This window comes from Falco peregrinus, chromosome W (genome assembly GCF_023634155.1).
Source record: "Falco peregrinus isolate bFalPer1 chromosome W, bFalPer1.pri, whole genome shotgun sequence".
Lineage (NCBI taxonomy): Eukaryota > Metazoa > Chordata > Aves > Falconiformes > Falconidae > Falco > Falco peregrinus.
This window is the reverse complement of record NC_073743.1, coordinates 25,871,479-25,898,756: the sequence shown is the minus strand read 5'-3', so window position 1 is coordinate 25,898,756 and position 27,278 is coordinate 25,871,479. Positions and strand designations below refer to the sequence as shown.

Here is a 27,278-nt window from a genome sequence, read left to right as displayed (position 1 = left end):
AATTGTAGTTTGGCCATTGCTTCCAGGTAATGATGCATTCTTTTTAAAGTGGCTCTCGTCTTAAGCATACATATTTTCTCAGTTAACTTTTTTAGCTAAAGTTTGTTCTGTTGTCTTGCTCAGTTTTGTTCTAGTGTATCTGTTGTAGAGCACTGCTTTTCCTAGTGGACTAGGGGACAAATAGGTGGAGCAAGTGGAGGTGACATTATTAAGAAGGCTTTACTTTTTCTGCTTGGGGATAGGTAAAAAGAGCTGATAATAGGGCAGGCAGGCAGGGAAGGGAAAAAGAGTTCAGGTAACTTACTGAAAAACTGTGGCTATTCACAGAAATAAGAGGGGTTATATGTCTAATTTAAGATAAATAAGTATCTTCATTGTTCTGAGTATCTCCAATTCTCATGGACCTTAAAAAGAAGCTGCAAAAGCACAACAGCTGTCAGGATTGGGCTCGTGATTGTGGAAATGGGGGTATAGGAGAGTGCAAGAGCAAAATGTTCAAAGAACCTATGTAATTCAGTATTTTACATGGAAAAAGCTTACCTGTTGTTTTGCAAGAGTTTAATGTACAAAGTGTGAAATTGTGCTGCAAAACTATTTCATTTTGTTTGTGTCTCCTTTTGATTTTACTGCAAGTTTAGTAGAGGAATTCAGTGTTTGTAAAGTAAGAAAGATGGAAGATAAAACAAAGCCATTTGGTTTAATCTTCACACACACACACACACACACACACTTTTAATACCAGTATTTTACCAATTGTCCCTGTAGCATCTTAGACTTGTGTGAGGATGAAATTCTAGTATTTAAGCATCTACTAGAAAGTTTTGATTAAGTTATCTCTTGCTATCTTTCAGGAACTACCATTGTATTGAGTAAACGTTTTGATTATTTTTTTTTTTGCACAGTCCAAATTAAAAAATAGGAAAAATACTTTAAATCAGTGAGTTGAGTCAACCCTGATGATGATATGCTATTATAATTCTACTGCTGTGAAACTTACTTTTGTAGGCTTTCCTATCATCAGCGAATAATAGACATTGTTCCTCCAAGCTTTTCTGTTCTCAGTCCTGCAAACCCAGTGTGTGTTTACAAATATGGAGATGAAAGCAATAGTAAGTATTTAAGTTACCAAAACTTCAATTCCAAGCAAATTGTTTCAAAGCAAGGGAATATCCTAGTGTCAAATTACTCTAACTTCATGAAGGAGAACTCAGCTGAAATAAATATGCTTGGTTTTGATCTAGTGCTGTCTGGATCTTTCTAATCTAAACCTTTTTTAAAAAAAATAATCTAGATGTATGAAGTTAAATCATGCTGAGGTGACTGCAGTCTAGGTGTGACAGTTTGCTTTGGTTTTCCAGGAGTCTAAAAAAAGAAAATTTCATTTATTTCCATCATTCAGGTAGAATTCTGTGTAGAAATTAATGTAACAAGATAATATGGACTAGTTTTTGAATGAATAGGGCACTTAACAAAAGATTTTACTAAACAAATCTGGTTTAATGACGCAAACAGAGAGGTAGCAAATCATGTGAAGGTTCTGTCATTATCACAGGCAGAGATAACTGAGAAAATGCAGGTAAATATTGTATTTTTATGAAGCTGATGGAAAATAGAATGGAGTTTTAATAAGGGGAGTTATTCCCCCCATAACTCTGAAGGTCCTAGAAAAGGACCTTAATTTGTGAAAAATAGGAAACCCATTGATTAATTTTATGGAATGGTCATGTGGACAGTGGTATTGGGAGCAGCAAGTTTTGGGAATAGCTGGGAAGTATACATGCTTCTCTGAGAAGCATGCTGATTAAAAATATTCATTCCATCCTAGACTTGAAAAAGTTTATATGAACTTTCTCTTTTCATTTAGGGTCTCTTCCTGGGTATACTGTAGCACTCTGTTTAACGATTGCAATTAAAAATAAGGCCAGTAATGATGAAATCTTCAACATTTTAAAAGATGTGCCTAATCCAAATAAGGATGATGACGATGGTAAGGACATCTGATATTAGGCATTGCAAGGTTGTCATTAGTTTTGCATCTAAACCATTTTGCTGTCCTGTAGTTATGGTTTCTGCTGCTAATTTAACTGTATGCTTTTCTTTCTCATAGTTGGTTTCAGTTTAACAATAAATGGAGGTAACATAGAATTTGTCAGTATTTCTTCTGCTCTTGTCATGTACAGAGATCTGTTCTAGTTAATAGAAGTAGCTTGGCCCTTGATGTGGGTTCTGCTAATTATCCACAGAGGTGGCATGAAGGATATTTAACATTTTTCTTTGCCTTCAGCATTAGAGCTCATTTCATGGTGTCAGCTTTGTCCTGAAGATCAAGTGTCTTTGCCCTACTTGCCTCCTGTTGATACAGCCTCATAGCAGTTAAAGCTAGCACCCTGGCTATCTTAGCTTTCCCTAGATCTAAATGAAACTGTATTCTCACAGTAGGACTTTGCTCAACTTCTTTCCAGATTTGCTGTTGGTCCAGCCTCACGTAATGCTCAATTTCCAAAGCCAATGTGCTCTTGGGGTCTGAAAGGAGTGTGAGCTACCCGTTTAAGGAGTGATCTTGAAAACATAGGGACAGTTTGGGTAATACTGCAATACTTGTAAGTGTTGTTATGTTATGCAACCACAAAGCAGCAGCAAGCCTTTTTTTGCTTGAGAGCCAGTATTGTTTTCCTTGATTTACTATAAAGACCACATAGTAATTGATGTTCTGTTTTTTACCCATTGTTGCCAGCAGGTCTACAGCAGCGTCCAGGGGATTCAGAACCATTCACCTCAGGTGTCCCGTATACCCCTTCCCCCCAACCATTACAAATATCCAACCTCTGTATTATAATCATCTGCAGCTTCCTCTCTTCTCATCCATTCCCCCTTTCCCATGCTCTTGTCTCCTTGCATGCCTGCCTTGTCTCCAACCCAGTGCAGACTTCTGCAGCATCTTCAGCTGTTGTTCCCTGCTTCTCTCTATCAGTGCTCTTAGATGCCACTAGCATAGCTGTGTCTTTGCTGCTATTTCTTGTTAACCTGGAACCATTTCTACATGTTTTCTCCATGACAGATGAAAGTCTCAAGATCTGCACCTTCTAGAAGATATTTACAAACTCCCTGTTCAGCTGTGCAATATCCAGTTGCTGAATTTTTTCTGCTTTAATTTATTTTAAAAAATTTACAAAAATTATCATTAAAGTATTTGGAGCAACTTAAAACCTCTACTTGAAGTACTTGTTTTAACTTTAACTTACAGATGAAGGATTCACCTTCAATCCTTTGAAAATAGAAGTTTTTGTGCAGACTCTGCTCCATCTAGCTGCGAAGTCTTTCAGCCACTCCTTCAGTGCTCTGGCTAAGTAAGTGTGGTATGTGCATTATTTTGGGGCTTACAGAACCATTTCATTCTGACTGTGAGGTGCCTGGTAACTCATCTGCAGGCTTCAGTAACATTTTAGATGCTGCATAATGTGATGTGATGGTGTGTTTTGGGCAGAAGCAGTAACACTACTAAAAGAAAGGTAATGTGAAAACTAGGTTACATAGCTGAATGGAGTTATTAACAAGAGCATATACATCTTAAGCATGTTGATTGCCTTAGGGTGAGGGTTTTTTTCTGCTTTAAGTATCTTGCAAGTATAAAGGTACATATCAATTTGAGATTTTCATGTTGTCACATCTGGCCATATCAGCATTCTTTACCTGAGCATGACTCTGAGTACAGCCTTGAATGTCTGATTCTACCAGTAGCCCTGTAGGGGTTCTAAAATAGAGACTGTTTGGTACTCATAGAATCATTTAGGTTGGAAAAGACCTTTAAGGTCATTGAGTCCAACCATAAATCTAGCACTGCCACGTCTACCACTAAACCATGTCCCTAAGCACCACATCTACACATCTTTTAAATACCTCCAGGGACGGTGACTCCACCACTTCCCTGGGCAGCCTGTTCCAATGCTTGACAACCCTTTTGGTGAAGAAATTTTTCCTAATATCCATTCTAAACCTCCCCGGCACAACTTGAGGCTGTTTCCTCTCATCCTATCGCTTGTTACCTGGGGGAAGAGACCAACACTCACCTCGCTACAACCTCCTTTCAGGTAGTTGTAGAGAGCGATAAGGTCTTCCCTGAGCCTCCTTTTCTCCAGGCTAAACCACACCACTTCCCTCAGCCGCTCCTCATAAGACTTGTGCTCCAGACCCTTCACCAGCTTTGTTGCCCTTCTTTGGACACACTCCAGCACCTCAATGTCTTGTAGCGAAGGGCCCAAAACCGAACACAGTATTTGAGGTGCAGCCTCACCAGTGCTGAGTACAGGGGGCTGATCACTTCCCTAGTCCTGCTGGCCACTCTATTTCTGATGCAAGCCAGGATGCTGCTGGCCTTCTTGGCCACCTGGGCACACTGCTGGCTCATGTTCAGCCAGCTGTTGACCAGCACCCCCCCAGGTCCTTTTCCACCAGGCAGCTTTCCAGCCACTCTTCCCCAAGCCTGTAGCGTTGTGTGCAGTTGTTGTGACCCAAGTGCAGGACCCGGCACTTCTCCTTGTTGAACCTCATACAATTGGCCTTGGCCCATCAATCCAGCCTGTCCAGATCCCTCTGCAGAGCCTTCCTGCGCTCAAGCAGATCAACAGTCTCCCCTCGTAATGGTGTCATCTGCAAACTTCCTGAGGGTGCACTCAATCCCCTTATCCAGATCACTGATAAAGATATTAAACAGGACTGGCCCCAACACTGAGCCCTGGGGAACACCACTTGTGATCAGCCACCAGCTGGATTTGACTCCATTCACAACCACTCTTTGGGCTTGGCCATCCAGTCAGAACAAGGACTAGTGATTTTGAGGCTTGTCCCAGCTGCTTATAGAATATTTCCTCTGCCTCTTCATCCCGGTTGGGTGTTGTATAACAGATTCCCACCATGACATCTGCCTTGTTGGCCTTCCCCCTGATTCTCACTCATAAACACTCAACCCTATTGTCACCATCATTAAGCTCAGTCACTGCACAGAAGCATTTAGGTCGTTCCTGGAGCTTTATGTTGGCATAAAGTGCAAGAGGAAATGTACATCTATGCAGTAGAGAATGTTATAAATGTCTGTAATTGAAATAAAAACCCCCAAATCATTGTATCTTTCTTAAATGTAATCGTTACTCCTGAAATCATGCTGAAATAAATCCCCTTGTACCCTTCATTGTAGCCTACAAAAATGTCTTTCAACCCAGCTCTCACCTTGCTTTTGTTGCTAACAAAAGGTATTACGCTATGAGTTAGTTGCCTGCACAAGCATACTGCTGTTGGCTTGTGCTGTTGTGTTTAAATCAGTCAATAACATGCAGGTTAGTAATTTGTTTTTTAAAAAACAAAACGTGGGGAGGTCATTTGTGTGGCAGTTCATCAACTCATTAAGTGTGTAGATATTTCTGTATGTGACTTCTAATTATGAAAACTTAATCTACCTAAAATAAAAAGAGAGTTAATAGGAAGTCTTAAGTAATCTTTCTAACAAGTCTGGTGCGTTATGATTCTTTGTGCATACTATTGCAAAGTCTTGAGAAACACCCACAGTGTAATGAAAAAATATCCTAGCTAGTGTCTGGATTAGCTACTTGCAAATTTATTACATCCTCTTAATGATAGTTTTATAGATAAGCACATCAAGCAGCAGAGTTCTCTCCTGCATTTAAAAGCAAGAAAACTGTAGCCTAGCTTTGAGGAGTAAGTTTGCCCTGAGGCAGGGTTATATTGCTTTTAGGAGATGTTTTGTCTCTGCAACATTTTAAACTCAGGACAGTTCCATTTGTCAGGGCGTAGCCTTTCCAGAATTGTTGCAGATTGGCCAAAAGAAAATGTTGGGACCATCTAAACCCCTTACTACATGATTCTGCTTCATTGCCCTGATCCTAACCCCTCTATTCACTACCTATATTTCTTTAAAGGTTTCACGAAGTCTTCAAAGTACTTGCTGAAAGTGATGAGGGGAAACTCCATGTCCTGAGAGTTGTATATGAGGTTTGGAAGAATCATCCGCAAGTAAGAGCATCAATGGCAGATATTTGTTGAAGTTGCCTCTCACAGAAAGTCATGTTAAAATATAAAGCATTACAATTTCCTTTGTTTACTTAAAAATACTGTCTATTTGTATTTAAATGAATTGAAGTTGTGTTTACTACTGTTAAGTGCCTTAAACTGGACATCAAATTTATTCTCTATCAGTGAGATTTTCATGTTAAAAGTTCAGCGTAGAAGACTTTCAGCCTTGTGCTATGGTCTGGTTTACGAGAGAGTAACTTAAAAAACAAACCAAAACAAACCCAAGCCAACCCAACCCTGTTTTTCTTCAAGATTTCAATACTAGAACAGTGTTCTTGTGCTTTTTGATTTTTAAGATGTAGATCTAGTAACACAGAAGTAGGCTGAAGAGAGAACCTGATTAGTAGGGTAAAAAGATAGAACCTGGTTATTTAGCACTTGTGTGGTTTTTCACTAGCAATCACGAGCCACAAAGACCAGGTTGGAATCAGTGTTATGTACAGGCAGAGCAAGGAAATCTGCTCTGAACCAATGTTCAGAACAGATTTGTCTGTGACACTACCATGCTTAAAATTAATTCCTGAGTCTGATGAAATAATGTGCTGAAAGAACTATGAAAAATACCTCAGTTTAGAACATGCAGTTTCTTCACAGCAGTTGTTGTTTCCCCGTGTTGATGTTGTTTTATAAATGGAGAACAGTAAGAAACTTGTATTCATTTTTTCTCTATTAGTTATTTGGATACTTTTCCCTGGTGTGTTTGTAATATATGATATTATGTCTGGAAGTGATTGCTGCCTCACTTGCATGAGCCAGACTTGCAAAAATAATCTCATTGAGTGCTGGAGAATCCTTGCATCTACTACTGGGCCTAAGGCCCATTTTCTAGGGTTACTAAAAGATTGCTTTTAATATTCTTAAAAGTCAGGTCCTGAAAGAGAGGTAAGATATTGTAAAATAGCTTCTTAAATAAAATGCTCAAAAAAAGCAGAGATTAAATATATATATAAGTTCCTATCTGAAATATCAACCTTTAAATTATGGATGGTCACAGCCTCAACTATTTTCTGGGGGCACAAAGGCTTTGATGTCATAAAGGGAAACTTTAACATGAAGATCGAATACTTTCACGAATTCCTATGTCTGTGTTACATGAAGGCTCAAACTGAATTATCTAGATGATGTCAGGAAGAATTTCTTAAGACAAATGCATATAGGAAGTAGTCTTGGAAATTGAGAAACGAGTCATGAGTTCTCTGTTTCATTCCATTAATTTAGTTTTCTACCTTAAATTGAGCTTTGTTACAATTTCTTATTATATTTGAGAATGGATGATTATGAGAATAAACACGTTGCAGGTTGAGTTTCTTGGGTATTGTGGTATGGAGTACATGAATAATTAAGATGGGCCCTTTCTTCTGAATGTCACAAAGCTGTTCTAATCAAAAGATTTTGTAGCTACCTGCTTGATTTTCCCACAAACCTCATCCAAGGTAGGGTCCTGTAGTAAATACTTATATACGGTGCTGGTTTCATTCTAAAATGAAGAGTTCCTGCAGGAAAGAGCACATGGTTGTGGTTGGGGACTGTCAAAGTCCAAGGAGAGTAGGCTAGCAGTTGCTGTTACCTTATGGTTATGTAACAGGAGCATGTCTTCTGGTTGGATACTCCAATGTTGACTATTGGGACTTGCTTCTCTGATGCCTTGTTTCAAAATTCAGTTCTTGTATTTTTGCTCTTGGGAATAGCAGAAGTACTCACTTGAATGAAAAGTGAAGTCATCATATATGAAGAATAAAGATGACTTGTTAAAATGCGAATGCATACTTGGCATGATTGATACAGCTCCCCTAGTTTGAGCATTTTTAGGTTCAGCAAATGAGATGTCTAATTTAAGCAATACTAGCTTCCTAAAGTGTTTGAAATCACTCGTTAATTTGACTAATGTATTTGCAAAGTTGCATAAAACCAAACTTGACTCTAATAACTTTTCATACAACCCAGCACTAGATGTACCTTAGCCCACAGTAATTTCACAGATTCCATGTTGCAGCAGGTAAACTTGAACATTTCTTGTAGTAGGAATGACCATCTTGTCTTTCCCAAAATGTAGATGATTGCTGTTCTTGTGGATAAGATGATTCGAACACAGATTGTTGATTGCGCTGCAGTAGCAAACTGGATCTTCTCTTCAGAACTTGCACATGATTTTACTAGGTAACAAGTATGGAATTTCTGTCTTGAGTTGCTTTTTATCTGACTTTTTATTTTAAATTATTAGAATCCATTTTTTAAAAATTTAGAATAATTGTAGTGTTTCCTTTATTATTTTGCTTTAAACTCTACATAAAATTGTGTTGCTTCCCTAAAACACAAGCTTTAGGATTTTCCTCTGAGCTGCAGCGTACATTTCTATGTCCTGCAAAAAGCTATGCTAGCAAGATTCATGCAAGTAGCCTGTAAGTTTGCCAAAGTGGAAGGAGAAGCTCTAGGACCATTTCTGGACAAGAACCATCAACCCTGTTGTATAGCTGCTAGCCTGGTGGAGTCTTGGCTTGCACCTAGGGCATATAGGTGTGTTGTTTAGTCTGGAGAAAAGGAGGCTGAGGGGGGAACTTATTGCTCTCTACAACTACCTGAAAGGATGTTGTAGACAGAGTCTCTTCTCCCAGGTAACAAGTGATAGGACAGGAGGAAATGGACTCAAGTTGTGCCAGGGGAGGTTTAGATTAGACATTAGGAAAAATTGCTTTACTGAAATTGTTTACCAAGCATTGGAACAGGCTGCCCAGGGAAGTGGTGGAGTCACCATCCCTGGAGGTATTTAAAAGATGTGTAGATGTGTAGATGTGGTGCTTAGGGACATGGTTTAGTGGTGGACTTGGCGGTCCTGGGTTAGCGGTTGGACTTGATGATCTTAAAGGTCTTTTCCAACCTAAACGATTCTATGATTCTATGTATCCTGCATCACCCTCCGATATATTGTTTACTGAGAGTGGGAAAAATGCTCAGACCTGGCATTTTGATGCTAGTAGTGTTGCAGAATGATTCTGAAATAAAGTGCTGGTTTGGTAATTCAGTGCAAAGTACAGGTAAGAAGTGAGTGATATGCTTTCTTAATATTGAATGTTTGCTCGCTCCAGTAGATGTCCTAGGTAATGGCAATGAAATGTTGTAAATCTCCCCCAGATCAATGTTGTGCACTTTTCTATCTAACTTGCTCTGTAGCAATACAAAGTTGCCCTGTTTCTGATGATTTGAATAAGAAGAATTGAGAGTTATAGCAGATCTGCACATTTTCTGTCTTGGAGCAGTGTGCAATTTACTGTTTTGGGTTCTGCATCTTTCCTAGGTTCTACATCTGGGAAATCTTACATTCCACTATTCGTAAAATGAACAAGCATGTACTGAAGATTCACAAAGAACTGGATGAAACTAAGGCAAGATTGGCAAGACAGCACAAAAGGGTAATTTGGATTTTGGGGTTTTTTTTATACATATATTTGACACTTAAGTAACCCACAGGCTGTCACATATCAGACTGACACACAATTGGTTCTTGGAGGGGCTGAATAAAGAGTCAGGAGGCATATCTACATGTGTTGCCATCTCTAGTACTAGGACACTAAAGTCAACACAATTTTTTGTATGTTTTTCTAAAGGCTTTTAGAGCTTGAGAATTCAGTGAAGTCTTTAAAGAAGTTCATGTGCATTTGCACCATTCAAGGTTTTTCTTGTAAGTTTTTGTTCCAATGTGAGCTTCTTTCACTCTGTCTTTTGAATCTTGGTTCCTGTTACATTATTGGGTAGCAATAGGAACAGTCAAATTCATACTCAAGTTTATTGTAGGTTGTTAGTTACTTTCAGATTTTACTAGTAAGTAGTCATTTAGGACCTCGTATCTTGTGTGGAGAAGTGCATGGAAACAGCCAGCTGTCATTGAGAAGAAGAGATACCTGTCGCTGTTCTTTTAACAGATGCTGCTGGATTCGGACAGTTGCATCTGCCTTTTGCTTCTCTTGAATTTTATTTTCAAATGTCCTTGTATGACCTAGACTACTATTTACAGTGAGATTTACAGATTTACAGTGACTATCAAATATTTTTAGACACATTGTGTGACTCAAGTCCTAAGCAATAGTAGAAACTTGTTATTCCTGGACAAGCAGCTGGGTTACTGGGATTTTGTACTGCACTGGGAAAAAGAAGGTGCTTTCTGTGCCTTCCTCATTTGAGTGTTTTGTGGCACCAAATACTTTCAGTGTCCCTAGCCAGCCACTCCAGTCTAATTAGTCCTTATTTTAGTTCACATTTGGCTATTTTGGGGCTTCAGGTCTAAGTAATAATGCTGTAAAGTACAGTGAGAGTGGCATCTCCTGTACCAACCCCAGAGGGCAGTACCCAAGACAGTTTGGCTGACTACAATATTTAATCCTGATATCAAATGAAGCCAATTTATAGAAATTATCTTAGTTTCATAGAAAGGAGAGTATTTCCTTTTTGATCTATGCTCTTCCAGTACCTGCACAAAACACTAGGCTACTTCTAAATTTTTGGCCTAGGTTAACATCAGAATTTGGTACAACATGGAACACATGCAGGATCGTGCAAAAATTGTCACCAGCACAAGTCATTTCCTATGAGCATTGTCACGACGGAGGGAAGACACAGTCACTCAATATGAGTGATCAGCAGACTTTCTTTATTGTACCTTACAGTCACCTTTTATGCCTTGTTATAATTAGCTCATACATATTACAAAAGTTAAGCTCATTATTGGTTAGTTGCCTAAATACCAAGCCCGCCCCTAGTTTCTCTTCTGTAGTTATCTGTTCCCACCTGCAACATTCTTTTCCCACCGCGATCTTCCTGTTATTGTGTAACTTTTGCTTTACTTCAGATAAGCTGAGAGCGATGTGCATTTTTGTCCAGCCAGCTGGACTATGTCTATGTGACCCTTTTCAGCTAGCCAGTTATCCACAGAGCATCAGCTGAGAAATCGCTAGGACCTCATGGTTTGCTGATGTCAGTTCATCCCAACTCTTTCAGGTCTTCTCCTTGCTCATTCCCAGCAGCAGCCATGGTAGTTGCTTACCTCCTTAATCTATGTTCATCAGCAATTAACAAATGTTTGTGACTGTTGAAGAGCTTTTCATTGATTTCACTGTGAGTCAAAGAGATTGTCTGGTATCATTCAATGGATATGCCTATGGCTTTGTTTCTGTACTGTCTCCTAGCTGCAGCTCTTGAATATTGAGTGCTTTAATGGGCAGTGTTATGCCATAAGATAACTTTTATAAGTAAATGTATTGGGTCTGGCTGGAATAGAGGTAACTTTCCCCATAGCAGCCCTCATAGCACTGTGCTTTGTAGTTGTAGCTAGAAGGGTGTTGAGAGCACACTAATGTTTTGGCTACTGCTGAGCATCTACCAGGCCAGACATTTCATCAGAGAAAGTTATCAGGTCGGTCAAGTATGACTCCCCCTTGATGAATCCATGTTGACTACTCCTCATGACTGTCTTGTCTTTCATGCACCTGGAAGTTGTTCCCAGGATTAGCTGTTCCGTCACCTTCCCAGGGTGAGGCTGACCAGCCTGTAGTTCCCTGGGTCCTCCTTCTTACCCTTTTTGAAGAGAAAAGTAGCATTTGCTTTCCTCTACTCTTTATGCACTTCTCCCAATCACCATGATTTTTCAAAGGTTATTGAGAGTGGCCTCACAATGACATTTGCCTACTCCCTCAGAGCTCATGGGTGCATCCCATCAGGGCCCATGCACTTATGTACATCCTTTTTGCTTACGTATTCCCTAACCTGATCCTCTTCCACCAAGGGTATGTCTTCCTTGCTCCAGACTTTCCCCCTGGTCTCTGGGGTCTGGGATTCCTGAAGGCTGGTCTTGCTAGTACAGACTGAGGCTGTCTTGGTTTTGGCAAAGGCAACATTAAGTACCTCAGCCTTTTCCATGTCCTATGTCATCAGGTCCCCTGTCTCATTCAGCAGTGGGCCTGTATTTTCCCCAGTCTTCCTTTTGCCAGCTATGTACTTACAGAAGCCCTTTTTGTTGTCTTTGACATCCCTTGCCAGATTCAATTCCAGTTGGGAATTCCAGCTTTCCTAACCTCAGCCCTGCATGCTTGGACAATGTCTCCATATTCCTCCCAGGTTACCCATCCTTGCTTCCACCCTCTGCAGGCTTCCTTTTTGTGCTTGAGTTTGGCCAGGAGCTCCTTGCTCATCCAGGCAGGCCTCTTGGCATTTTTGCCCAACTTCCTGCTCGTTGGGATGAACTGCTCTTGAGCTTGGGGGAGGTAACCCTCCAATATTAACCATTTCTTGGGCCCCTCTTCCCTCCAGGGCCTTATCCCTTGGGACGCTTCCAAGCAGATCCCTGAAGAGGCCAGAGTCAGCTCTCCTCAAGTTCAGGGTTGTGAGCTTGCTTTTTACCCTCCTCCCAGGATCCTGAACTCCACCATCTTTTGGTCACCACAGTCAGGGCTGCCTTTGTCCTTCATATCCCCAACGAGCCCCTCCTTGTTGGTCAGTAGGAGGTCCAGCAGAGCACCTCTCCTCATTGGCTTCTCTATCACTGGGGTGAGGAAGTTTTATCAATGCACTCCAGGAACCTCCTAGATTGCTCATACCCTGCTGTGTTGTCCCTCCAGCAGATATCGTGGTGGTTGAAGTCCCCAGTGAGGACCAGGGCCTGCTAACATGAGGCTGCTCCTATCTGTCTGTAGAGGGCCTCATCCATTTGTTCTTCCTGGTCAGGTGCCCACTACAATGCCACCCTTACCCGTCTCCTCTTCAGGCCTTACCCATAAGCTTTCAATCTGCTCATCAGCCCTCCCCAGGCAGGGCTCCATGCATTCCAGCTGTTCTCACATAAAGGGCAGCTTGCCCTCATGGAGAGTACCCAGACACAATCTTATTGAAAGTATTACTGCATGGACTTTTAAATCATAGAATGGTTTGGGCTGGAAGGGACCTTAAAGATCATCTAATTCCAACCCCATGCCATGGGCAGGGATGTGTTCCACTAGCCCAGGTTGCTCAAAGCCACATCCAACCTGGCCTTGAACACTTCCAGGGATGGGTCATCCACAACTTCTCTGGGCGGTCTGTGCCATTGCCTCACCGCCCTCACAGTAAAGAATTTCTTTCTAATATCTAATCTAAATCTATCCTCTTTCAGTTTAAAGCCATTCCCCCTTGTCCTATCACTACATGCCCTTGTAAAAAGTCTGTCCCCATCCTTCTTATAAGCCCCCTTTAGGTATTGAAAGGTTTCTGTAAGGTCTGCCCGGAGCCTTCTCTTCTCCAGGCTGAACAACCCCAACTGTCTCAGCCTTTCTTCATAGGAGAGGTGCTCCAGCACTCTGACCATCTTTGTGGCCCTCCTCTGGACCTGTTCCAACAGGTCCATGTCCTTCTTCTGTTGGAGGTCCCAGATCTGAATGCAGTACTCCAGGTGGGGTCTCACAAGAGCAGAGCAGAGGGGAAGAATCTCCTCCTTCAACCTACTGGCCACACTTCTTTTGATGCACCCCAGGATTCAGTTGGCTTTCTGGGCTGCAAGCACACATTGTCAGACCATGTTGAGCTTTTGGTCCACCAGCACCCTCAATTCCTTCTCCTTGGGGCTGCTCTCAATCCATTCTCTGCCCAGCCTGTATTGGTACTGGGGGATTACCCTAATCCACGTGCAGGACCTTGCACTTGGCCTTGTTGAACTTCATGAGATTCACTCAGGCCTACCTCTCGGCTGTCAGTGTCCCTCTGGACAGCATCCCTTCCCTCCAGTGCATCAACCACACCACTCAGCTTGGTGTCATTGGCAAACTTGCTGAGGGTGCGCTGAATCCCAGAATCCATGGTGCCAACAAAGATGTTGAACAGCACTGGTCCCAGTACCGACCTCTGAGGAATGCCACTCATCGCTGATCTCCTCTTGGACATTGAGCTGTTGACCACAGCTCTTTGCATGCAACCATCAAGCTAATTCCTTATCCACTGAGTGATCCATCCATCAAATCCATGTGTCTCCAGTTTAGAGACAAGGATGTTGTGTGGGACAGTGTCAAATGCTTTGCACAAGTCCAGGTAGATGACATCAATCTCTCTTCCCTCATCTGTCAGTGCTGTAACCCCATCATAGAAGGCCACCAAATTTGTCAGGCATGACTTGCCCTTAGTGAAGCCATGTTAGCTGTCACCAATCACCTCCTAATTTTCCATTGTGCCTTAGCATAGTTTCCAGGAGGATCTGCTCCATTAAGATAATGGCACCGAGGTGAGACTGACTGGCCTGTATTTTCCCACGTCTTCCTTTTTTCCCTTTTTAAAAATGGAGGTTATGTTTCCCCTTTTCCAGTCAATGGGAACTTCACTGGACTGCCATGACTTCTCAAACATGATGAATAGTGGCTTAGCCACTTCGTGTGCCACTTCCCTCAGGACCTGCAGATGCATCTCATCAGGTCCCACGGACTTGTGCACCTTCAGGACGAAGAGGGTCCCCCGTGGAGAGTCGGCCAAGTCACGACAATCACACCAATATGGCTACATGCCGTGCTCCCTTTATTAAACAGGTCATATTTATAACTTAAACCGACCGCTCACCCGACTTTACACACAGGTGATTGGATAAAAGTCTCTGGCCACGCGGGCGTCCGTGTGGCTGATCGGTGAGCATGCTGCAGGCGCCTGATCAGAGTGTGCCGATGAGAGTGTGTGGATTTCGCGGTTCCCAGGACTTGCTCTGCACCTGGCTTCTTGTTTGTGCACAGCTTGTTTTCTTTCTCCCACTGCTTGTTCCCAGGACAATTTAAAGTTGCTCTGCAGTTTCAACTAACAGGCCTGGGTTGTCCAACCTGGACAATGGTAACATATGTCCTCGGTCCTTTAAAAATTCCTCTACATATCCCCCTTTTTCTTTTTGGACAACCCATGTCTGTTTCACAGTAGATGTTAAACCTTTCTTCAAACAAGAAAATAAACAGCCAAAAATTCAAAACGTTACAACAGTGATTATAACAATGCGTATTCCTTCCATCAATAACGACTTTAACCAACCTGTTATCCCCAATCCTCTCAACCATTCATCGAAGGGATTATCATCAGCAAGAATATGCTTCATGTTTCCCTGCAGTTGTGACAACTCCTTGTGCATAGATATGGAATGATCGGAAAGGTTCATACAACACATCCCTTCAAAATCCTCACAACCGTGTCCATGTGCTAATAACAAAAAATCTATTGCAGCTCTATTTTGTAATGTAGCATAGCTAACACTATCTACATCAAGCAATAACAAACTTAAAATCTGTGATGTAAGATTAAATTGTTTCTCTCCTCAACATGCTAACCTTCGTATATTCTTAGCATGTAATGCTGCCATTTGGACTCAGACATGTACCATTCTGATTGGAAGTCAGATTCACTGCTTTAACATTCCAAAAACCATCAAAATTTGTTTCATTCACTTGCAGGGGAATACAAATTAAACAAGTTCTAAAGGGGTTGTCTGCCTGTTGCAGATTTAAACAAGTCTGTTATTCCCGTGATATTTGCCCATGTCACCCATATGTTTGTCCTAGGCAAGATGTCAATAATACTTTGGCCTATAGATAAAAAATTCATCAAGACCATAAACCAAGTCCACCACTCAAACATGTTTACTCCCATAATTTCCACATTTTTTTCTCTCTCTCTTTTTTTTTTTTTTTTTTTTTACATATTCCACCCAACAAATCTGTGCTTTCACAGATTCACAGATTCTGATGATGTATACTGTCTCCAATCAGTATGGTATTGCACTAGTCGTATGTTTTCTCTTGCTTCATGCCCGGTTACTAATCAAACGTACAGTACTTTGGCTTACAGTACCATTTTACCCCACATAGCATACACTGGCACAATACCCGAGGGTTACATCCCTTACAACATAGACAGTTTATTCCGTCTGCTCGCTCTGAGTCTTCTCTTCCGTCTTCTGATCTTGACATACAGGTCGCACAAACTTGCTAGGGACCCATATAGGTCCTTTATCTGTGGAGATACAAAAATAACCTCTACCGATAAATAACACCGGATTAGGTCCTTCCCATACGCCTGAAGCCATATTTTTATACAAAACATTCAAACCAGGAACTGTAGTTGTTTGGTTCCCTCACGCTGTTTGGTGATGTATAACAACAGGTGGTCCCTCTCTACCCTCCCTAAGGGAGAGATAGTTTAAGGTAAACAACACCTTAGTCAACCGTTTAGTTATGTCTATATCCTGCGATACTTTCTGTCTCTGAAGATAATCCTTCAGGGTACGGTTTGCCCTTTCAACAACTGCTTGCCCCGTTGGGGAGTGAGGAATCCCTTTAATGTGTTTAATTCCCCAAGTTGTCATAAACCTAGCGACTCGTTGACTACTATACGCTGGACCATTGTCTGTCTTAATTTCTACAGGTACTCCCACGACAGCAAAACAAGACATTAAGTGTCTCTCCACATGTAATGCCTTTTCACCGGTTTGTGCAGTGGCCCATATAAAGTGAGAATAGGTGTCAATTGTGACATGCACATACTTAAGCTTCCCAAAGTCAGGTACATGTGTTACGTCCATTTGCCAAACCTGAAGTGCCCTCAGACCTTTTGGGTTAGTGCCCACCCCTAAACCAGGTCCATGATGACTACATTGAGGACAGGAGCAAACAATGCCCTTTGCATCTGCTATGGGTATTTGATACTGTCGATGTAAAGACTTTGCATTTTGATGAAACATCTCATGGCTGTTAGGAGCTTCTTCAAACTTATTTGTTGGAGGAGTTATTGCCAGACAGCTGACTGCTTCATCAGCTCTAGCATTACCTTCGCCCAAACCAACGGTCCACTGATGACTTCTAATATGCATAATACAAAATTCATGTTTTCTCTCTCAAAGAATACTACGCAGTTGTATAAACATTTCACCAAGATGTTGGTTCCTTAGATGGTCTTGAACCTGATCTTCTCCTATAATGGGTGGTTCTTTATTCTCCCAGTCTCTGCCTTCTGCGACTTGGGTGGTGTGGTTGGAGCACTTGTCTGTGAAGTCAGAGGCAAAAAAGTCATTGAGTACTTCAGCCTTCTCCATGTCCTGGGTAACCAGGTGTCCCATTTCCTTCTGGAGAGGGCCCACATTTTCCCTAGTCTTCCTTTTATCACTGACGTACCTGCAGAAGTTTTTCTTGTTCTCCTTGACATCCCTGGCCAGATTTAATTCCATCAGGTCTTTCTTTCCTTATAGAAATGTAGATGATAGATGTCTTTGTATGTTCTTGCATATGGCTCCTTTGACCAGTTACCCTTAAAGGAGCAGACACACTCCTTCTACATACCCTTACAATGAAGTTGTCAAATCTGGGTCATACTTTATTCTGCACAGACCATCAGTGAAATGAGTATATTTCTACTGGAAATGTATCAAGGCTCTATTGTTACACAAGTTAATGGTAACATAAATGTATAAAAACATGGGAAATATTGTGGATCGGGGTTTATGCTTTAGACAGTAAGTAGTTTAGCTAGGGTGCATGTACATGAGATGGAATCACATAGTTTACTTCAATGTAGACAGTAATTATTAGCAAGTGGAAGAAGCTGTTCATGAGGGTAAGGGACAGTTATTCTTGGAGATACTGAAAATTTCACTGGACAAGGCTCTGAACAGCCTGATCTGATTTGACCTGTTTTGAGCAAGAGTCTCCATCAGTGGAAATGTTCAAAACTGGATTGGACAATGCCCTGAGCAACCTGTTCTGGTTGACCCTGCTTGAATGGGGGTGGTAGTGATGGACTAGATGATCTCAAGAGATTTATTCCAACCTCTGTGATTCTGTGATACCATGTGATTCTGAGCAGCATGTTGGGCCAGAGACCACTAGACATCCCTTCCAACCTACATTATTCCATGATCATTTAGCTCCACCCATGACTCCTTCAACAACCTCCATCCAATGCTGTTTTGTTCTTAAGAAGACGGACTAAAAGGTCCTCTGTGAGTCATCTCTCTTAATCCTCAATTGCTCCAGGCTGTGCTGACAGAACAGAGGTCTCGGGCACAAGCAGCCGCTACAGAATCTCACCTGGTTGTTCAGGTGGACTGAGAGTCTTTTTCTGATGCTTTGCACCTGACAAAGCCAAAGATAAAGCACTGTATGATCATGCTTCTCTGCTGGCCAGAGGTTTCATCACCATCTTGAAGCTTGTCACTGTGTTATTCTCCAGCTTCAAGGATAGAGACACTGAGCTTGTCATTGAGTAGTATCATCAGTAAGAGCCACTATGAAATGCGTTACTGCCCAAGGTGTTATGCTCCTTTTTAGTACCTGACTTTCCTGGCATCATCACCTTGGCACTAGGAAATGAGACCCCGGAGCTCTCCATATTCCTTGTCAGATTCTCTGTTGGGATAAGGCTGCAGCAAAACCCTTTCTGTCCCTGGCATGCACGCATCCATGTTGGGCTACTGGAGTCTAAGCCTTCTACTCTGTGATTAGAGGGCTGGTGCCCTCTGCCATTTCACAGCATTAGCTTGAGCAACCTTTCTCACTTGCATGAATCTTATTGGTCTTTCTGGGACTGATTGTCCCTGGAGTTTTTGAGGAGGGCCACCAGCTTGTGCTTACATCTTCATGTGGTTGCAGAGGCTTGCCACAGTCTAGTGGATGTTTTCCATTATCTAAGCACATCACAGGGCTCCTTGCCTATCAGTAGGCCTTGCTGGAGCCAACCTTGGTGGCATGACAACTGTCTTTTGTTGCCCTTAGGTGAAGCATCTGGTCTCAAGCATAGCAGGACAGGCCCTACAAAGGGAAGTAGGCAGCTGTTTAGCACTCACAGAGGACATTCAAAAAACAGCATTAAACAATGCATTAAAAAATCTGGAGGAGAAAATATTAAAGCACTTGACTGGAAAGATTTCTGGAGTTTATTCACTGTGGGAAATATTTTAGGCATTAAATCCTTTTGGTTTATATCTATAATTTTTATGCATCTTGCTTTCCTCCTTGTTTGTTTCTCTGGAAGTTAATAGACCCAAGAACTAACAGCACCTTACACAAACACTGGACAACTGAAAAATATTTGGGCTGCTCTCCATATGCCAGCTTTCGCTAATTCTATTCAACTGCTCCTGTGCTGTTGGTGCTGGCTGGGCTCCAGTAACCAGAGGGTAAATGTCTCCCTGGTATGATTCTGACTGAAAACAAATAGGAAATCCAGAGTAACATCAGACACTAGTTATGGTTAGGTTTAGCACCATGCTTAGGAGCATAGCAGAGGAAGTAATTTATTTATTTTTTTTGAGATGTGCACCACAGAGGTTTACCAGCACTGACACAAAATTTTCTCACCTGCCCTGAGCTTCCCTCTTCCCGATCTAAATCATTGCTTGGAAGAAGAGAATTTTGAAGGTCTGTTTTAATTCATTTCAGTAAGGCTTTTACACATCCAGACAACATAGTGGGAGATGGTTAACATGGCCCTTGTTAACATAATGGATACAAAGGATTGGCACAAGCCACAAATCATCAGCCAGTCTGAGATTAATTGGTTTAAGGAATAATGTTTGAGGATCACAGTCTGCTTACTTCTTGCCATAACTCTTCCAGTGGGCAACACAGCCCCTCCAAGACTGTACACCTCCTGCAGAACAGAGGACCTTCTCTCCTGTTATCAGAGAGAGGACCCAGGCACTCCCTGCAGCTTGGGACTTGGAGAGGTGCTTTTACCATCCAAAGCTTTGTCTGTGTTGAAGCCTCTGCCTTGGTAAGGGCAGCTGCTCCAATAACTGCTGGGGAATCTGCCCTGTGGCATGTTACCACCATACCTGAGACTGTTATGCTGGTACAAATTCAGCTGAAGCACCCTTCTGCACAAACTGCTGCACCTGTTGGCTGTCTGTGAGCTTGCTTCTAGGCCTGGCTCATATTGGCCTCTCCCAAGCACCAGCTAAAAGGGTGCTTTACCCTCTCTAATCAAGGGACAGCTGCAACAGAGGCTCCATGCACCTTGGAGCCTTTTATAGGACTTTCCTTGTGTAGGACTTTTCCTTATCCAATTACTAGATAGCAGATCTGATATAATGTACTCTTTTTTTAAAAAAGGGGAACTAGCATGGTATTTTTATTGTTATGAAGTTGGGTGCCTTTCTGGCCCTTTTTAATTGGAGAGCATTCACTTCGGTTTCATATGTAATCTTCCCACTTGAACACCTTGAGCTCCAGTCCCTTTCCTCCATCTGTGCTAACCCACCAGATCCATTTGAGTTCTGGCACAAAAGATATTTGGTTTTGGCAGTCCTGTGACATCAGTAAAGTTCTTGAATGAAATCTGAGTCCTGGAAAAGTGTTTAGACAAGTTTTTTAAAAGGTCTGTCACAGATATGTTACTGAGCTGCTAATTGTTGATAATAGTCAGCCTACTGTCTTTCTGTGGCTCCACTAGAAAATGATCTTGCAAGTCTTTAAACCTGTGTGGTGGGTTGACCCCAGCTAGCAGCCAAGCACCACAGAGCTGCTCACTCACTTTCCCCTGTAGTGAGATGAGGGAGAGAATAGGAAGAGCAAAAGCAAGAAAAACTGTGTTGAGATAAAGACAATTTAATAAGTGAAGGAAAGAGGGAAAAAACAAGTGATACAAAGGCAGTCACCCACCACCTCCCACCAGCAGACCAATGCCTAGGCACTCTCCAAGCAATGGCTACCTTGGAGGACCAAACCTCCGTTTTTTTATTGCTGAGCATGACGTTCTATGGCATGGAATATCCCTTTGGTCAGTTTGGGTTAGCTGTCTCAGCTGTGTCCCCTCCCAGCCTCTTGCCCACCCCCAGCCTAGTCACTGGAGGGGTAAAGTGGGAAATAGAAAAGGCCTTGATGCTGTGCAAGCACTGTTCGGCAATAGCTAAAACAGTGTATTGTAGTGGGTTGACCTTGGGTGGCAGCCAGATGCCCACCCACCCACTCTTACTCCCCCTCCTCAACAGGACAGGAGGATAAAAGAGATGGAAAATTTCATGGGTCAAAGTAAAGACAGGGAGATCACTTACCAATTACCATTATGGGCAGAACAGACTTGACTTGGGGAAAATTAAGTTTATTGCCAATTAAAATAGATTTGGGATAGTGAGAAACAAAGACAAAATTACCGCAACACCTTCTCCCCAACATTTATCAGTGAAGGCTCAACTTCACTCTGTCCCAACTCTTCTACGCCTTCTCCCCTGCAGCATCACAGGAGGGATGGGGAATGAGAGGTTGTGGTTAGTTCATAAGTTCCTCTCTGCTGCACCTTCCTCCTCACACTTTTCCTCTACTCCAGCATGGGTCCTCTCCATAGGCTGCAGTCCTTCAGGGAGTATCCACCTCCTCCACCATGATCTCTCCACAAGCTGCAGGGGAATCTCTGCTCCAGTGCCTGGAATGCACCCTCTCCTTCTCTGACCTTGGTGTCTGCAGAGTTGTTTCTCATAGTTTTTTTTCCCCTCAGTTCTCTCTGCTATGTAGTATTTTGCCCTTTCTTAAATATGTTTCACAGAGGTGCCACCAGCTTCTCTGATGGGCTCAGCACTGTCCAGTGGTGGGTCTGTTTTGGAGCTGGCTGGAACCAGCTGTGTCCGTCACAGGGCAGCTCCAGTCTCTTCTTACAGAGACCACCCCTGCAACTCCCCCACTGCCAAAACCTTGCCATATAAACCAAATACAGTTTTTAACATTGTTTTAGTCACAAATCTAAAACACAGTACCATATAGGCTGCTATGAAGAAAATTAACTCCACCTGAGCCAGACCCAGTACAACCTGCCATGGTTCTTCTGTTTGGTTTTTTTTGTTTGTTTGTTTTCAGGCCTTTTCCATCCTGGCATTGTCTCAAGTTGATTCAGCTTAAGCTTCTCATTCTCCTTCCTTCCCAATTTCCTTCTTGAATTGTATTTATAAAGTAAGCAACCCTCAACATATAGCACTTGAAAGGCTACAGAGCAGCTTCAGTTGTGCTGCAGACTGTGTTTAGTTATTCAAGAGGCCTGTTTATCACTCCAGTGGATACTAGCAGAATCCACAAGTAGTCACATCTTCAGTTAGTTGTGTTTTGTTTTTACTTAACAGCGAGAAAGTGATGAACATGATGACAACAATGACCAAAGTAGTGATAGGGAAGATGGACCTCTAGAAGAGCAAATAGAACGCTTGCAGGAGAGAGTAGAATCAGCACAGAGTGAACAGAAGAATCTTTTCCTTGTTATATTCCAGGTAATGATGGGTGATGTCTTTGCAGCATCATTTGTATTTTAATAATTTTCTTGGGGTGAGTACATGGGAAGGAGTAGATGGGCTTATTCTTATCCAGAATCAAAGAACTGCCTAACTCCCCTAAACAAGAATTGTTTCAGCATCAAGAACTTGAGAAAACAAGTTCTTTTGATAGCATGCAATTTCCTAAACAAAAAAAAGGTATTTTGAATGTAAGTAGTTACTCTACTTAGTGTCTCCTAAATGAAGTATTAATTCTGATATTGCCATTCAAAGCTTCTGTCTGTCAAATGTCCCATGGATTATCTTATCTGAGTCTAGTAACCTATTTTCATCTGAAAAGATTTGCTGAACCAACATTCTATTTGTGTTCTACAGCATTTCATTATGTTGTTAACTGAACACTTAGTGCGCTGTGAAACTGGTGGGATTGATGTATTTACGCCTTGGTACAAAAGCTGTATAGAGAGGTTGCAGCAAATCTTCCTACAGGTAAGTTTCACTTGGTTTGGAAGGCTTTGGGCAGCTGCTGGAAAGAAAAGCTTACATGATTTGAGAGCTGAGCTTGGTTACTTATTTTTACCAGCTCCGTTAGAACAGACATAGCTGGCATCACCAGTCTTTTTTGGGAACTAGTGTGAGTTTTGACTGTGTCTGTCTCTGGTTTTGACCCCATCTTTGCTACAGACTTGCTAAATGACTGAATGGTGAGCTCCTTGATTTGTTTCTTGCACTGTGAATATAGTGCAAAACAATATTGAGATGTGGTTGTAAATGTAGATTAGTTTTTCTTACCGCATATTATAGTAAGGGTAGAGTCTTGAGAGAACAAGTATACCAAAATAAGTGCCTAACAAGTGGATGAAAATGTTTTAAATTTATGTATCTGATTATAATGAATGCCTATTTAAAAATATAATTTGGAACTCTTGGCAACAGCCAGAGTAGTAGAAAATTATTTGTGTTTACGTGAACATAAATTGTGTTAGAGGATGGGAAGTTGCATGGGATTAATGGCATAATTCCCCCTATGAGTTAGTCTCTACCCTTATCATAAAAATGACTTAATGCTAAAGCAAACATCCTAGCATATCTGTACAGTTGCCTTTACACACTGTTCAGAATCAGGATTAGAACTGAGTAGCTACAGGGAACCCAGTACTTCTCAAAACAGGATTTCAACATACGCTCCATTCTTGCAGTCAACGGTGATTAATGTGTTGTGGAAATTAGATGTGCTTGTTAGTTCTGTGAAAACATTTGATCTGTGATACAATATGTCTTGACTCTTCTGCCTGTTCTTGTGTTTGAAGAGGAATGAAAACAACAAAGGTTTATCTTTTTATCTGCAGCATCACCAGATAATTCAGCAGTACATGGTGACCCTGGAGAACCTCCTGTTTACAGCTGAACTGGACCATCACATACTGGCTGTATTTCAGCAATTTTGTGCTCTGCAAGCCTGAGGATTTTCATGTGTTATCTGCAATATTTAAAACCATTTTTCTTTAATGAGAGAAGCTCACCATGAGGAAAGAGGAAACTCTTTAATTCAGAACAGCTTTTGTGTTCCTATATAAAGCAATACAGTACTCTATTAGTAACTGGTTTAGCATCATAAGTCTTATTAGCTATGACTGATAGAGGATTGATGTGGAATAATGTATGTACTCTTTTAAATTGTCCTTTAATTTGGTTTGAAACTTAACTTTATGATAGTATTTTTGCTTCTTCCCTCTGTCATTTATATGACAATAACAAACAGGTAAAAAAATTACAGAATTGGTTACCTATAACTGTTAAAGTAAATAAATTGCAGAAATGTGAAACAGAATTTCTGGATGTGGCAGAAACACACCTCTTCAGTGAGCAGTTTGATAAGATCTTGGTGGTATGATACAAGAAAAATTACTTAAGTCTGGGTATGTGAAACACTGAGCTTTCAAAATAGTCTAGGGCATGTGGATTTGTCTATTAAACTGACTAGATTATGACAGTTTGAAAGAAATGGTTGACAAACAATTGAAATATGCTTTTTAAATGTATTGTCTGGTGTATTATTACAGTAGCTGCAAACAGCCAGTAGAGAAATTTCATGAAAAATTTTTGAAGGAGACTGATTCTTTTCTTAGTGTGTCTGAAAAAACAAGAATAACCCCAACACTGTTCCCAGCTGGTAAATAATTGAGACCAATCAGAAGCAATCTGTCCTGAATGGGTGTCACATCCCACCAAGAAGGAGGGAGGAGTGACTCAGATTTGATGATTCTCTTGGTTGGAATAGGGTATACACAATACCAGAGGTCCGTAGGTAAACAAAGATTTTTATTCCATAGTCAGTCTCACTGGTAAATAATTGGGTAGCAGAAATGTTTATCGCTTGCCATGTGTATAAAGTTTTATGCCTTGCATTACTTACTAGAAAAAGGTAAAATAAGGTGAGGGGATGGGAGGGAGAAAAAAGAGAAAAAGAGGTATCACCAGTCCTGGATCCAGCATCAGGCCTGCTGATAGGGGGTGTTTCTTGTAGGAGTGCTCATCCAGAAGTCCCTTCTTTTATTCTTATTCCCCTCCTAAAATGGCACTTGCCTTCCTCTTTTATTCTTATCCTTCAGCGTGGACTGCCTCTTATTAAAATCAGCCTAGCTTGCCATGTCAATTAGCATGCATGCTCCTTACAGGCATGGGGGGAGGCAAGTCTTTTTGGTCTTGAATTGAGCCCGTGGTCATGATGTCCCCCTGCCGCATTTACCTTTCCCCCAGTTACTGCAGATTCCTGCTGACTCCACTGCTTCTGGGGCTATTTTTCACCCTTTGGCAGGCAGTTCCCTCTTATCAGTTTTTAGTTCATACAAAGTAACCTTTTGTTTGATCTTGCATTCCTCGAGTGTTTGAGCCCTTCCTCAGACAGACTCAGGGGATCTCCACCCCTTATTCCCTTAACAAGTTTCATCTCCTGCTGTTGTTCGCACCCTTCTGAGCTTTCCTTGGTATTAGATTGTTTGTTTTTCCAGTTGGTCTCCTACAATGGGGCAGAGTTTCCACTTCAGTATTGCCAAGTACATAAACTTTGGACACCTTGCACACACATTATGGAGGTTGTTTATTCTGTTGGGTTTTTTAGTTTGTAAAGCTGAGCTTGCACCAGATTGGACCTATGAATCAGTACTGATGCTAAAACCTTTTTTGATGTTGATTGTGGATAAACCAAGTGCCCATCTCCTGTGATTCAGTAGCAACTGCTCCATATCAGTTGAATCTGCTTGCTGTTTAATCTCTAAAATGTGAAAGTAGTGTCTGGCTTCCATACTTTCAAAGAGCATTTTAGAGCTGAATTAGGTGGGATTTTGCAAGAAACTTAAACTAGGGACATGTACAACCTGGAAATGTGGTAGCATTATCTTTTGTTTGATAAGTTTGAGTTATGCATGATACTCGAATGCAGAAGGCAAAAATTAATTGTTTGAGCATAGATGTAAACCTTTTGTGTGGTCTGCAGTGATTGGGCACATCTTCAGAATCTTGAATCTGCTACTTTTTTCTTTACCTGTTCTGTGTGATTTGACCAATTCCTCTACTCTTCTAGAGTCAACCTTAATGTGTTTATAAACTTGTTTTATACAAGGTGTTTGTCAGTCATGCACAGACACTTGCTTCAGTCAATGTCATGGATGCCCCCACTCTGAGTGAACAGTACTTTGATTCAGGCATCACCAACATGTAGGTCTGACTGAAATCAGCCCTGCTGTACAAACCTTGAGAATTGTGCTAGGCTATATCTTCTCAGGAACTAAGGAATCTAGGCCATGTCTTATCAGGAGCTAACAGTACCAGCTTGAGCTGGGACTAGACAAAACTACAACTGCTACAGCTGCACTCCTCTACATACACCAAAGGGGGGTTTGACTACAAGTCAATCACTTCATGCTGTAAATATCTGTAGACCCCTCGAGCCCATTGAGCTCTCCTGTACAGCAGCTGGCCGCATGGCAATGATCTCCCCCTTGAGCAGGGGCGCCTCTCATCTCAAGGTTACTCCTTTAGGTTGAGAAACCCCTTACCCAGCATCTGATATCTATAACAAGGTAAGGGACATTTTACATTAGGCCTAAAGGTATATTGTATGCTAGCAACATTTATATATCCAGCTATAGCTTAATTATTAGAAGCATAGTAATCCTAGAATATCAGGTTAGAAGGGACCTTAAGGATCATCTGGTCCAACCTTTCTTGGCAAAAGCACAGTCTAGACAAGATGGCCCAGCACTCTGTCCAGCTGAATATTAAAAGTGTCCAGTGTTGGGGAATCTACCACTTCCCTGGGGAGATTATTCCAATGGCTGATTGTTCTCACTGTGAAAAATTTTCCTTCTATGTCCAATCAGAATCTCCCCAAGAGTAACTTGTACCTATTACCCCTTGTCTTTTCCATGTGACTACTTGTGAAAAGGGAGACTCCATCTTCTTTGTAACCACCCTTTAAATACTGGAAGATAGTGTTAAGGTCTCCCCTAAGCCTTTTTTTCCCAAGGCTGAACAAGCCCAGTTCTCTCAGCCTTCCCTCATATGACAGGCTTCCCAGTCCTTTGAACATCTTTGTGACCCTTCTCTGGACCCTCTCCAGCCTGTCCACATCTTTTTTACATAGTGGGGGCCAAAACTGAACACAGTATTCCAGGTGTGGCCTGACAAGCACTGAGTAGAGTGGGATAATGACTTCTTTATCTCTGCTGGTGATGGCTCTTGTTGATGCAGCCCAGCATCCTGTTGGCTTTCTTTGCTGCAGCAGCACACTGTTCACCCATATGGAGTTTGTTGTCCACCACGACCCCCAGGTCCCTTTCCACAGAGCTGCTCCCCAGCTGGGTGGATCCCAGCCTGTGCTGCACTCCTGAATTATATTTTCCCAGGTGCAAGACCTTGTTGAACTTCATAAGGTTCTTGTTAGCCCACTCTTCCAGCCTATCCAGGT

At 41.8% G+C, this 27,278-nt stretch overlaps 1 protein-coding gene across 1 annotated transcript in view; it reads left to right on the top strand.

The window, feature by feature from the left end:
- Positions 1-23,816, top strand: part of LOC129783142 (nuclear cap-binding protein subunit 1-like) — a 63,928-nt gene extending 40,112 nt beyond the window's left edge. The window contains exons 15-23 of the mRNA XM_055792943.1: positions 1,006-1,109; positions 1,865-1,987; positions 3,245-3,347; positions 5,931-6,024; positions 8,138-8,241; positions 9,377-9,491; positions 22,163-22,306; positions 22,685-22,798; positions 23,659-23,816. Of these exons, the coding sequence (XP_055648918.1) occupies positions 1,006-1,109; positions 1,865-1,987; positions 3,245-3,347; positions 5,931-6,024; positions 8,138-8,241; positions 9,377-9,491; positions 22,163-22,306; positions 22,685-22,798; positions 23,659-23,772 (1,015 nt within the window). The 3' untranslated portion in view covers positions 23,773-23,816. The remainder of the gene's footprint in view (positions 1-1,005; positions 1,110-1,864; positions 1,988-3,244; positions 3,348-5,930; positions 6,025-8,137; positions 8,242-9,376; positions 9,492-22,162; positions 22,307-22,684; positions 22,799-23,658) is intronic.
- The last annotated feature ends 3,462 nt before the right edge of the window (positions 23,817-27,278 follow it).